Source organism: Cariama cristata, unplaced genomic scaffold, assembly GCF_000690535.1.
Source record: "Cariama cristata isolate BGI_N322 unplaced genomic scaffold, ASM69053v1 scaffold2337, whole genome shotgun sequence".
NCBI classification, from domain to species: Eukaryota; Metazoa; Chordata; class Aves; order Cariamiformes; family Cariamidae; genus Cariama; species Cariama cristata.
In genome coordinates this window covers 49,294-61,643 of record NW_009628148.1, presented here as the reverse complement: position 1 = coordinate 61,643, position 12,350 = coordinate 49,294, and the positions used below count along the sequence as shown (strand labels likewise).

The 12,350-nt window shown below is 37.0% G+C and overlaps 1 protein-coding gene across 2 annotated transcripts in view; it reads left to right on the top strand.

Annotated features, from left to right (window-relative positions):
* Positions 1–248: 248 nt before the first annotated feature.
* Positions 249–12,350, top strand: part of ZFYVE9 (zinc finger, FYVE domain containing 9) — a 38,108-nt gene continuing 26,006 nt past the window's right edge. The window contains exons 1-4 of one of the 2 annotated variants that reach the window (XM_009704664.1): positions 249–318; positions 1,111–3,188; positions 8,429–8,528; positions 12,293–12,350. The exon at positions 12,293–12,350 is cut by the window's right edge and continues 113 nt beyond it. In XM_009704664.1, coding sequence (XP_009702966.1) covers positions 249–318; positions 1,111–3,188; positions 8,429–8,528; positions 12,293–12,350 — 2,306 coding nt within the window. The remainder of the gene's footprint in view (positions 319–1,110; positions 3,189–8,428; positions 8,529–12,292) is intronic. The other variant, XM_009704665.1, reaches the window with a different exon arrangement.

Here is a 12,350-nt window from a genome sequence, read left to right as displayed (position 1 = left end):
TCCAAAGCAAGTTTGGGGAGGTTGTTAATCTGAATTAAACAAGTACAAGCACACAAATAATTTTTGTTCCTGGAAAATACTTTTGATTTATGCCTGTAATGTATGTAAAATTTCATTTACAAAGGACTTTGTTTCCCCTTAAATCAATGCAATATGTAGTGGAACACTGCTGACTGAAGGTTAAATAACTGATTGTAATTTGTTCTCTGGCAGGTTCAGACAAGAATCTGGTGGTCTTTCCCTGACAAATGGAGAACTATTTCCAAGCAGAGGCGTATAACCTCGATAAGGTTTTAGATGAATTTGAGCAAAACGAAGGTCAGTAATTTTGAACAAGATCGTAGATGCACATTGGATGTATTCTGCAGAGAACACCATTGAAGAGGGAGAGATCTGTGATACCCTTTTTGGTTTTGAGTTGCAAATTAATCTTGGAACTTGCATAAAAAATCTGTTCATTTTGCATGGTTTGTCTTCAGTATTTGTTAGTAGTGTTCCCTTCTTTTTCCATTAATCTTGTATACTTTTAAAAAAATTCTCAGTCTTCTAATAGCAAATCTTCCGAACACTTTTTAAAGAAAGGTTTTGTGAAGCTTAATCTCAGTGGCAATATATTAGTCATTTTTTTCAAACAAATCAGGCAAAACTTATTTTAAGAATCTTTTGAAGTTTTGGGAGACTCAAGCGTAGAAATGTTTTATTAGGTCACATAAATCATATAATGAAAGTTATAATATTTAAGGATTAAATTTTTTGCTTAGTCTAATTGCTACTTCTGTGCTGTCATGGAAATTGAACATTTTATGGGAGTGGGAATCTTTCTAGGCATTTCTAGCTGTCTAAAGTGTATTAATCAATAGTTTAAAATTATTTGTGCAAATTCAACCTGATACTAATTGGTATAACTCTAAACTTTTTGAGTTCTGGAAACATTATGCAATTACACTGCTAATAGTTGATAAGGATGTTAGTTATGGCAGATGTGTTTTACTGTTGTGCCTATATTTGATCATCTCTACATTTATATTTGGGGCATTCTAATGCAACAGAGTTAATAGAACCTGTAGCTCTAATAGGACAGTAAGTTCTCTTATTTAAACACTTTTTCAGATGCTGCTGTTTCACCTACACTACTGGGTGCAAAGTGGAATCAGATTCTAGATACTCCTTCTCATTGTCTGTCATTTAACCCGGCCGTCGTCAATGTGAATGAAGCTACAACTCCTAATGAATGTCAACAGAGATTAAAGTCTTTCTCCTTGTCTCATTCAGCGACTACACCAACAGGAGGAGGGGATCACTGTGCTAATGGAAAGGATTTTAGCATAAGCCCAGAGACTCCAGTCATGTGGATTGATGATCAGGCAGCAGCAGACGATCAATTGATTAAAAGAAATAGTAATCGGGGTGATCAGTGTAACACTGTGGAAATAGGAGAAAAGAAATGTGGAAATATAGCTTGCTTGCCAGAGGAGAAGAATGTACTAGTGGTGGCAGTCATGCATAACTGTGACAGAAGAACACTACAAAGTGGCGATTTGCTGGATTGTAAAAATTACAACAGTCAGTCCCTAATGGACACGATTAGCTTTACACTGGATAATGAAAACCGACAGAGTGACCAGTTTAGTGTTACTGTAAATGGGTCCATGGAAAAAGATACAGATACAGAAAAGCAAGTAAATAGGCTGTGCACTGAAGATGACTCTGTAAGTCATTTGATTACTGCTTCATCTGAAAGCCTGACCATTGCATGCCCCTCCTCTCGATTAAAGGATGATTTTAATATGAGTAAAGATTCGCTGTTTTCAGAAGCTACAACTGCAGAGATTAATGCAGTGACTCTCTTACAGAGACCAGTTGATGGTACTGTTAAAATGCAGGAAAATTGTGTATCAGTTGAAAATTTTACTAGTAAAGCCATTCCTCAGAGAACAGATCTAGAAGCTAAAAACTCTTCTTCTGGTTCAAGTAATGGAAGCTTAATTGCAGAACAAGAAGCAGCCGAACAGTTACAGACTAGTCCGTCTGGGCTCACTGAAACTTGTCAACCTAACATGGCTGGAAGTGGCAATTACAAGGAGCGTGTTGCAGAGCATTTTGCCCCTGAGGATGTTAGTGTCACTGAAAGCGAAGTCATTGAAAGTGATAAAAATCTCGGCACAACGGAATTGCTTAGCATGGCGGAGTGTTACCCTGAATCTCAGGAGATGGCTAATTGGGAACTGACAAAGTTGAATGAGATGAATAATAAGCAAACTCTGGGAGAAAATGAAAGACTTTTGCAGCCGAAACAGCCTGATGATGCGTGTAGTAATAGTAAAGAAGGTGGAGATGCTTTGATGGAGGCAGGCATAGACTTAAAAGGGACTGGTATAGATGAGCTTGAAGGGTCCAGTCTCTCTGATGTGATGGCTACATCAGCAGCAAGCTCTCTGTCTAATGGTTGTGATTCCTATGGAATGCAGAACCCAGTTGCTCATGTTCCAAAGACTTTACCCTCCAAGGAAGACTCGGTAACAGAGGAAAAGGAGATAGAGGAGAGCAAGTCAGAATGTTACGCTAATGTTTATGAACAGAGAGGAAATGAGACCACAGAAGGGAGTGGTCTTATTTTAAACAGCACTGGTGACCACATAAAGAAAAATTATTTACATAATCTTTGTAGTCAGGTTTCATCCATGCAAGGGCAAACTTCACCAAAACCAGTGACTAATCTGCAATCTATCAGTGTTCCTTTTGGTGGTGCAAGACCTAAACAACCTACAAATCTTAAACTGCAGATTCCGAAGCCATTATCGGACCACTTACAAAATGATCTTGTTCCCCCAAATTGTGGAGGTAATAGTAAAAACAAAAATGTCTTTGGTAAGACACAATTAGGGGATACAGCAGATGCGTTTCCTGGTGAAACATCTTCAAATGCCTCTCTTACTGATACTAATGGGGAACATTTGGCAGAGTATGAATCTGGAGTCTCTAGTAGTCTGTGCCTTGCCGTAGCTCCAGATAGTCCAGATAATGATCTCAGAGCTGGTCAGTTTGGAGCTCCATCCAGAAAGCCTTTTACGACTTTGGGTGAGGTGGCTCCAGTTTGGGTTCCAGATTCTCAAGCACCAAACTGTATGAAATGCGAGGCCAGATTTACATTCACCAAAAGAAGGCATCATTGCAGAGCTTGTGGGAAGGTAAGTTTGTTTGTTGCGAGTAAGCTCAAAGCACCCTTTTTTCCCTGATACTGCACAGAATTGAATCAGAGGACTTCCTAAGCCACTGGCTATAGTTATCTGTGACATCTCTTCCTAAAAAGCAGTATTTCATTTGTGAAGGAAAAGAAAAGGAGTTTCTAAGCTCTAATCTATTTAGGCTTCTAATAGAGAATAACTAATTGTTATTTATAACTGAAAGAATTACTAGCCTGTATGAGCAGTGTATTTGTTGATTGCAACAATCAACATCATTGGATTCATCCTGAACTGCTATAAAATGGCTAAGTGCAGGAAACTAGTTTGCAGAAATTACTACATCAATAATCCCATTAAAGATACTGAAACATACTGATGGGAACTGGAAGTGTGCTGTTGAATTGCTGCCGTTCCTGCTGGTTTAGATGGCTGATCAACTCTGTTCTTTTAAGTCTTATTTACTAACTTTTCTCATGTTGCTTACATTATTTTGAAGAACATACATTTGCTCCTGGAAAAAAATACGCTAAATTATCTATAACCTGGTGTATGTACACATGGTGAGAAATTTTGTAATGACAACAACTAAAACGTAATTTCTGTATTATTTTGTGTTGTGTAAGAAATATTTTATTGTTTAATTTTTTTGGAATTGTTTGAATTTTTATATATGTGCCATCTAGGTCAACACAAATGCTTATGTGGCAAGTTTATGGTAAATGATTAGCTTGTAAAATATTTCCAAATATCTTGTTAGTGAAATACAAGTCAGTGGCACGTGGGGAGTAGGAACTTAGGAAGAAATATGATGATTCTAAAGTGGTGAACTAACACTCCTGTCAAGTAGATATTCATGAATATTTTTAACATGAAAAGAAATACTAAAATCCACTAAATGCTAGAGTGAAAGTAACTTTGGTTCATTTAGGCCCTATCCAAATGTTTCTGAAGTTGATTGAAAGACCTCTTGACTGCTGTGGGCAATGTCTTTTGCTACCAGAAGAGTGCAGGGAAGCAGAATGACCTGAACAAAGGACCTAAAAGAAGCAGATATATCTGGAAAGCTCAAACCCACCTGTTTCTGGAAGCAGCCTGGCAGAAAATTCAGGCTTGCTCCTCTGTAATGGACTGCATATGTGTCCCATTTGTCCCTTTAGTAACCAAAATGCTAGCACTCAGTCTCTTCACTACAACACCAGATAAGTAGATTTTATTCAAATCTGATTTTGAGACATGCTGAAAAATCTTGTAAAAGCTTGTAAACCTTGTAAATGCTAAGCAGACATTCATTGTGCACTGGTCTAGGACTTCCAGTTGCTTGCTTCTGCCCATCCTCTTGCAGGTTGCTTGCAGCGGAAGTCCTGATGTGGAGCTAGTAACCACAGGCGATCAATAAGCAGCATATGAGGTACATGCCTACCTTTCGTGTACCTTTTGGTTAATACCAAAGGGCTCAATCTTTTTCTCACGGCAGTTAAGGAGAATCTGTAAGGCATATAAGTTAAAGGAATGTCCATTGTTTTAGCTTTGACATATTAACTTATACTGTCAGTTATTTAGGTCGTTCTTTTTATGAGTTTAACAAATATGACTACAATTTTCATTTACAGTAATGTTTTCTACTTATTTTTGTGTTTTAAACAAGTTCATTACTTGGATTTAACTAGTTCCCTGTAATGACTGAGGCCATGAATTGCACAAATGAGAAGCAGAAAATGAAAGTATCTGTAAATGAAATAGATAAAACATGCATAGATAGAGCAAGGCCAAAAAATGTAGCCAGGTGGGGGTTGTTTGTTTGTTTGTTTGTTTTTTTAAAACTACTGAAGGCAAACCTTGAGAAGAGCAACCAGCATTGTTTTGGATGATATGTGGGGAATGAATAAAATAAAAAGTTCCTCTGCTCTGTAGACAAACTTGTTTCTCAGATGTGAAAAATACATCATATATTAGTATTTAATATTCTCAGAATAATCCTCAGAATGGCTTGTTTCTAGAAGCTTTTGTTAACTAATTTTGTCTGGGCCAAATTTGCACACATGCAGTCAAAAGATGTGGCAGAAAATTCTGGTATTTCCTGCCTTTGCATGTTACTTTCTTTAAAAAAAAAAAGCACTGAGTAATAAATGTGAAGAATCAGTGCAAGTCAAATAATACTTAGCACTTACTGCAAATTGCTTTACAACACTTAATTCCTGTAACGATTCTGGGAGGAAAGAGACCAAAGGCTTTGACAGGCAAGCTCTGATGAATCTTCCTGTAGTAGCTCGAGACATAGCTCTTCTCAGCTGGCTGCTCTTGCTGTCTGGGTAGGATAACCATCCCCAGAGCAGGTCGTGTTGACCATGTAACATCTGAATCACAGTGATGCTTCCACTATTTCTATTAAATGTATGAATCTCATGTAAAGAATTGGGGATGTAGTGTCTTCAGCTCTTGCAATTAATTGTTTCTAGGGGAAGTCATGGGACTAAGTATTTTTGAACACAAGCTTTAACACAACAGTGTCTTTTTAAGCTCTATTAGCAACGTGACGAATCATTGTAGTAGGGGTGAATGTATCTGTTTCATTTGGGAATTAAAATTGCTTTTAAAAATAGTTGAGTGGCACCTGGGAAGTCTGTCTCGGTTTTTAATTTCAGGATAATAATTGCAAAATTAATGGAAGATATGAACCTCAGGGGAGTGGTAGAAAGTAATACACTTACAGTAAATTTTGAATTAAAATTAATAACCTGAAGAATGTGTGTGACACATTCATAAATTTTACCTTAGGTATTTATCTATTTTCTAGTGTCAGATGAAACACTCATCCTTGATAGAAAACCCAGAAAATTTGTATGTTATTTTTTTACTGACAACCAAAACTATGTTTTCCCACTAAAATATCAAAAAATCACCAAACCAAACAACTAATGCTTTAACAGCTCCCATTCAACTTGAAAACCCTAGTAACACAAAAACTTGCTTTGACACTGCTATGTTACTGTTTTGTAGCAGGATATACTGAAATAATGACTTAGTGATTGTTAATAACAAGACTGAATTGTCAGTTGTGCTGGATTACGTTCTGCTTCTGCATTAGTACCGTTAGAAGGCTGATGCAGCCTAAGAGAGGAGGTGTAGATGTTCTGTCATTGCTTCTGTTTTCTCTTAATATTTAGATTGTTGCACTTGGGAGCTTTGCTGAATGCACAATGTGTTGTTTGATGAAGGGTCTTAAATTAGATATTAATCTGTGTTGGTCTTTCATTTATGGTTGAAGACATTGATTTTTCCATGTTCAGTACTGAACTTGTGACTGTAAGGTTCTCCCAGAGAACTGAAATGATGTCAGATGTCTCTAAAATATGCTGTGATGTTGTTATTAATATTACCTAGAATACTTGTAAATTGGGTTAAGGCATAAATGCAGAAATCAGATTTTTAAAGTGCATTTGCTTTTTTTTTTTTAAAAAAAAAGATTTTCACATATGCTAAAGGGTTGTTCTTATTTTTGCATGAAAATACCAGTGTATACACGCTTATATTTTGTTTCTGAAATGTTTAAGTTGACATAATTAGGAAACATTAAAAGTGGTTGAAATGAGCTCTTCTTTCTTCACATTTGATTTTCAGCTCTCATGGTGAATTTAGAGCTTATTTTATAGGTGCTTATTTTAAACGCTTGCCACTAAAAGACTGCAAAGGTAACAGGCTGCTAAGTGGTCGTAATTTGGTGTGATCTTTAACTGGGTTGAAATTTAATTAGGCTTACATATATTTATATATGAGAATCCTATGTAGTTTCTTGTCTGTATTACAGGAATTCTACTATTGAAGTGATGGTGGAATAAATTTTTTGATTAAGAAAGCATTACAGATCGTAATTATGCATAGTAAATTGTAGATATAATATCCACCTATAATTAAAATTTGAAATTCTCTCTTGATATCTGAACTCATTTGTTAGGTAGCTGCTGCTGTTTCTAGATTTCCTGAGTGTGACATTACCTTTCTGCATGAAAAGGGTGTTCATCAGTATCTTCACGTCACCTGAATAATAACCCTGAGGAAATACTGGGTTTTTTTTAAATAAAGAAAATATAATTATTTAAAACAAAGAAGAAACCATTAGGGCACCCTGATTTCTCTGTTCTGCAGGAGTTTGAGGTTGCAACTGCTATTGTAGGATCATATCTGCGTGCAAGTGTTTGTTTTGGTGCACAAGCTGTACTCGTGTTTTATGGTTTTGCTTGTCTGGAGGAGGCGTCAAGACTGTTTCATGCCCAGGACTGGGGAATTGTTAGAGCTGGTTCAGGTGAGAAGCGCTAGCAATGCAACTGCATCTCCACAGCCGGTTGTCCTCCCTGGGATTTTGCACCAGGTCCCCCCTTTGCAGCCAGTGTGCGTAAAATGCAGTTCCTGATTTCTTTCTGGGGTTGTGATGCTGTAGTGCTTGTTATCATGTAAATATGAGCTTTTTTTTTAAAATATATAAATGGAGCAAGATTTTCTTGCAGTACCAATGTCATTCAGCTTTTTTAAATGTCTTGTTTTATATGTTGAACACTTAAAACATTTTGATACATCACTGTTCACTTAAGTCTCAATTGAGGAATAACTTGTTATATGCGAGGAGATTAAATAGCTAGAGTTGCTAATATAGGTAAATTTCCGTGCTGCAAATAAAAATTACCTGTTTGAATGAATCTGTGCCATAGCACTCTCTTACTTAGAGAAAACTTGTGCATTTAAACGTAGTTGATTCTAGAAAGTACTCATGCTTTTTGTAAGACTGAAATTAATTCCCAAATTGTTAATTCTATGAGGGATTGTAAAGTGGTAGGAATTTATTAACCCGTTGTCATTTATGCCAAGCATATTTTTAAAATACCACAGTGCAGTATCAGGACAATATGCATTTATGTGTTCCACATAATACTGCTTCATCAAGGCCAGGTTGGATGAGACTTTGAGCAACCTGATCTAGTGGAAGGTGTCCGTGCCCATGGCAGTGAGGGTTGGAACGCGATGATCTTTAAGGTCCCTTCCAACCCAAACCATTCTATGATTCTGTGATCAGCGTTAGTAGGAAAGGCACCCTGGGCAGGTATTAGTCGCTGTGGCTTTAATGGGAAAATACTGATAATTTACCTCCTTGTTTTGCACGTCTAGAGCTTTACAGATATTCTGTTGTCTGAATTCATCAGTTCACCACATGTTTTTGAACAACAGTTAAGTTGTTTCCCCTTTGGTTCCAGGTTTTTTGCGCAGCATGCTGTAGCCTGAAGTGCAAGTTGCTGTACATGGATCGAAAAGAAGCTAGAGTGTGTGTAATCTGCCATTCAGTACTAATGAATGGTAAGTGGAAAGAGAATCTGAGATGCAGCGCTTTAGCGCTTTGCTGGCTTTGTGTTGAGCTGCAGAGATGCTATTAAAAAAAAAAAATCAAAATAATTTATTTGTATGGGTAAGTATTCTAAAACAGCACAGGCTGTTGAGAGATTAGCGTGGAATCCCTGTAGGGAGTGGGGATTCCTAAACTAAATAAGACTAACAAAAGGCAAAAACTGGTAAGGTTGCAATGAGTTTGAAAGCTTTCATTTGTGAGTACTATACCAGGATTGTAGAAACTGTGATTTTTGGTGGTGGTTTTTTTTTGTTTTTAATTCAGGAGCCTACTCTCTGTCCTTTGATGCCTGGATAGATAACCTGTTACACTTTTGTATGGGTTGCCAAAGAGAAGAGTAATGCAGTTGTGCCTCTTCTAGATTGCGCACTGAAGGAAATTGGGAAAGTAGTATTTATCCACAAATTAATTTAGCTGTTCTTCCTCCTTAAGTCCTTGGTGCTAGAGTAGGAGGTCTCGTCTAAAAACCTGTCCACAAATGCGGACAACTGAGTCGGGATTATTGCTTTGGGCATGTTACTGGAGAGTCTGTCAAACCCAGGATGGTACTGTGGCTGATGTGAACGTGGGATGTATGAGAGAGATCACAAGTAGTTATGAAGTTAACAAGCAGAACAAACAAGAAGTTATATTACCTCTGCTTGGTGTAAGGAAGGACTGTGGTTTTGACCAAAGGGCCATGGAATCTATTTTGTATTTTGTCCTTCATAGTATTAACACTTCAGATATGTGGTATAAATATGGGTAAGCACAGAGTATTCTTCCCACTGTATCTTGAGGCTTCTGAAAATGTCAAGATCTTCCTGCGCTGGCAGTTACTTTTGGGTGATTATGCTGTCCGATTGACTTATGCCCATGACACTGAGACAACTGTTGCTGAAAGACTCAATGTTCAGTTTTTATGTCTTGAATTGAGAAGGTAGAAAAATTGGATTAGGTTGACAGAGGATCCATGTGAGTGCTTAAATCATGAGAAAACCTGTCTCATAATGAGAAATTCCAGGCGCTCTGTCTTTGGTTTATTAATGGAAAGGTGAATAGGTGGCTTGATCTCGGTGTATAAACATATATCTGGATAACTAAAACTTGATGACAGAAGTTGCTTCGATTGTACAGGAAGGTCTGACAGGTGCACTATAACATGTAGTAGGTAGAATGAGAAGTCAGACAAATTCAGGTTCTAAATGCAAACTTTTAACCATTAGGATAAGTAACTATCCTGATAATTATTGAACAATTATCATGGAATCTCCATTGGTGCAAATGTTTGGTTTGCAGACTTTGATAAAAGATTGCTGCTGTAGTTTTAACCAAGAATTAGTTAGGAAAATTCTATTTTATGTCAGTGTTCAGACCAGGTAATTTTGTTGATATCTTTACATGTTACTGTATAGTAGATACAGTAGTATAGTCTGCTGTTTTCGGAAAGACCTGTTAATTTGTGGAGTATCTAATAAAACTTAGAAGCTCATAGCTTTATTTTTTTCTCCAAAGAAGTTCAGTAATATGCAGGTTCAGTTGAAAGTAACTGAGTGCTTAGTCTTGAGATAAACATTCAAAATTAGTAGACAGTTTCTGTTATTAAACAGGAATAATTTTTTCTGTTTCAAAAATGTTAAAGATTAATCAGTGTACAGTGGTAGGTTTTAATTATTAATAATTCTTTACTGTAGGCCAAATATGTAAGGTGACAGGAAATTGTAGGTTGTAATATCTAGAAATTAAAACTGAATCCTGATGATGATGTTGAAGGGGTGCTAAAATGTTACATTTTGAGATGGAGAAATTAAGGCATTTCAAGGTGTAAAAGAACGAGGAATTACACATACACCTGGCAAAACACAGCTGGCTCCTTTTGGTGGTGAGTAGGATTTGTTTTCATTTGGGGAAAGGGAAGAATCTGAAAATATTTCAGTTGAAACCAGAAGTGTTCTTGTGAAAAGGCATAATAAAATTGATCATATTATAATGATTTCCTTTTAAAAGCCTTTCTGTCCTGTTGCCAGGATGGATACAAGTCGATGGCAGTGAACACTGACACCACTGCTTGGTTTATTATAGGGAGAGTGCTGCCTGCATACTTAGGTGTACTTGCCCCGGGCTACCTCTCTGTTTCTATCTCTGCTGCAGTGCTTTGTGGTGATGCTTTTGGTTACTGGTTAGTTAACCTGCAGCTTGATCGTATCTGATCCCTCCTAATCCTTGCGTGCAGGTTGTTTAGGTTTTTTTTCCACTCAGTGCAGCAGGTTAAGCATTAATCTTTGCACAGTCATGGAACAGGGGTATGAATTGTACTTTAAAAGTAGTTATTTAATTTGGTTGCTGGGTATCTGATTTGTGTTTCGCTGGGGTGTAGGGGGAGGGTTGTATGTTTTCTGGCACTTTTCGGTGGCCAAGCTATGTGTTTAATAATTTTCCAATGTTATTTTTATGGTATTTTCAGTTGGTAGATATGCTGAGTTAGCACTTTGCTTCATTTAGAGAATGCTTTAAAAATGTTCTTTTACCATGCTATGACTTTTCTAATAAAGGGTTCCTAGAGATGTAACTTTTCTTTGTGCCTTTTTAACAATTCCTTCTTTCAGGACCTGTACTCTAAATGAATACAAAATTGCTGTTAAAAAAATACTTCAATTTAATTAATCTTCTCAAATGGAAATGTCGATACCTTTTCCACTGGCAGGCATTTCACTCTGTTGGTTTTGCAGGTTGATTGGAGGAAGCAGGAGGGGTTTATGTTCTGTTGTGTTTTGTTCAGATTTTTTTGGTCTTGTTATTTTCACCTTGGTTTTCTGACAATTCATAGTTGAAGGAACCCAAAGATGTACATGGTTTTATTCAGGCTTATAGCTGCTCTGAGAGCTTAGGTGTCATGGTATTTCTGCCTGACTAGAGGTATGCATTTATTTGTAACATACTAATAAGGTGCAAGCACACATATGAATTTTCTGGTACCTTGCATAGCTACAAGCCTTCCTTACAGATGAAAAAGTAGTAGTACTGTTGAGATACAGTCTGTTTCACTAGCTAGAGGAGAGATTTCCCTGTGATGGGTGTTGTTGACAAAGAAGTTTTACTTGTTACTGTTTGAACAATTGAATTAAGGCTCAAGTCATGCCTTCAGAATTAATAGCATAAGGGGTTTTTTTACAGTTAAGTATACAAGTTGTGGATCTGTACTGATCTGCCCTGGATATAAAGAAACGCAAGGTGCTTTTTCTCATATACAAAAGATAAATCGGCTCAAGTGTCCTGTGGGTTATAAAACATTTCTAATAGGAACGTCCATCTGTCCATACAGTGTGATAAATATACATATATATAAGAACTGAGTGTTTTCAGTTAAATCTTTGAAGAGGAAACAAAATGAAGCGTGAGGAACCAAACATCATTCAGATCAAAGTGTATTGTTACAATTTTCAGAAAATATTTCTAGATGAACTGATATTTTTTTTGCACAGGACCAGTGCTGTTTCTCTTCCTGCTATGGATTTTTTTGCTTAATTACTGTCTACTGGGCTTTTAAATCAAGGAAGAGAGAGCTATGGATTTTTTTGCTTAATTACTGTCTGCTGGGCTTTTAAATAAAGGAAGAGAGGTGGTCTTTGGAAGGTGGCAGGGTCCATACCTACTGTAGCTGAGAATTTAGCACAGCGTTTTAGACTGTTAGATACCTTCCTCTATGTTCATGTTTCTTGTTCTTTGTTTGCTTTAGCTCAAGCCTGGGAGAACATGATGAGTGCCTCAAGCCAGAGTCCTAACCCTAACAATAC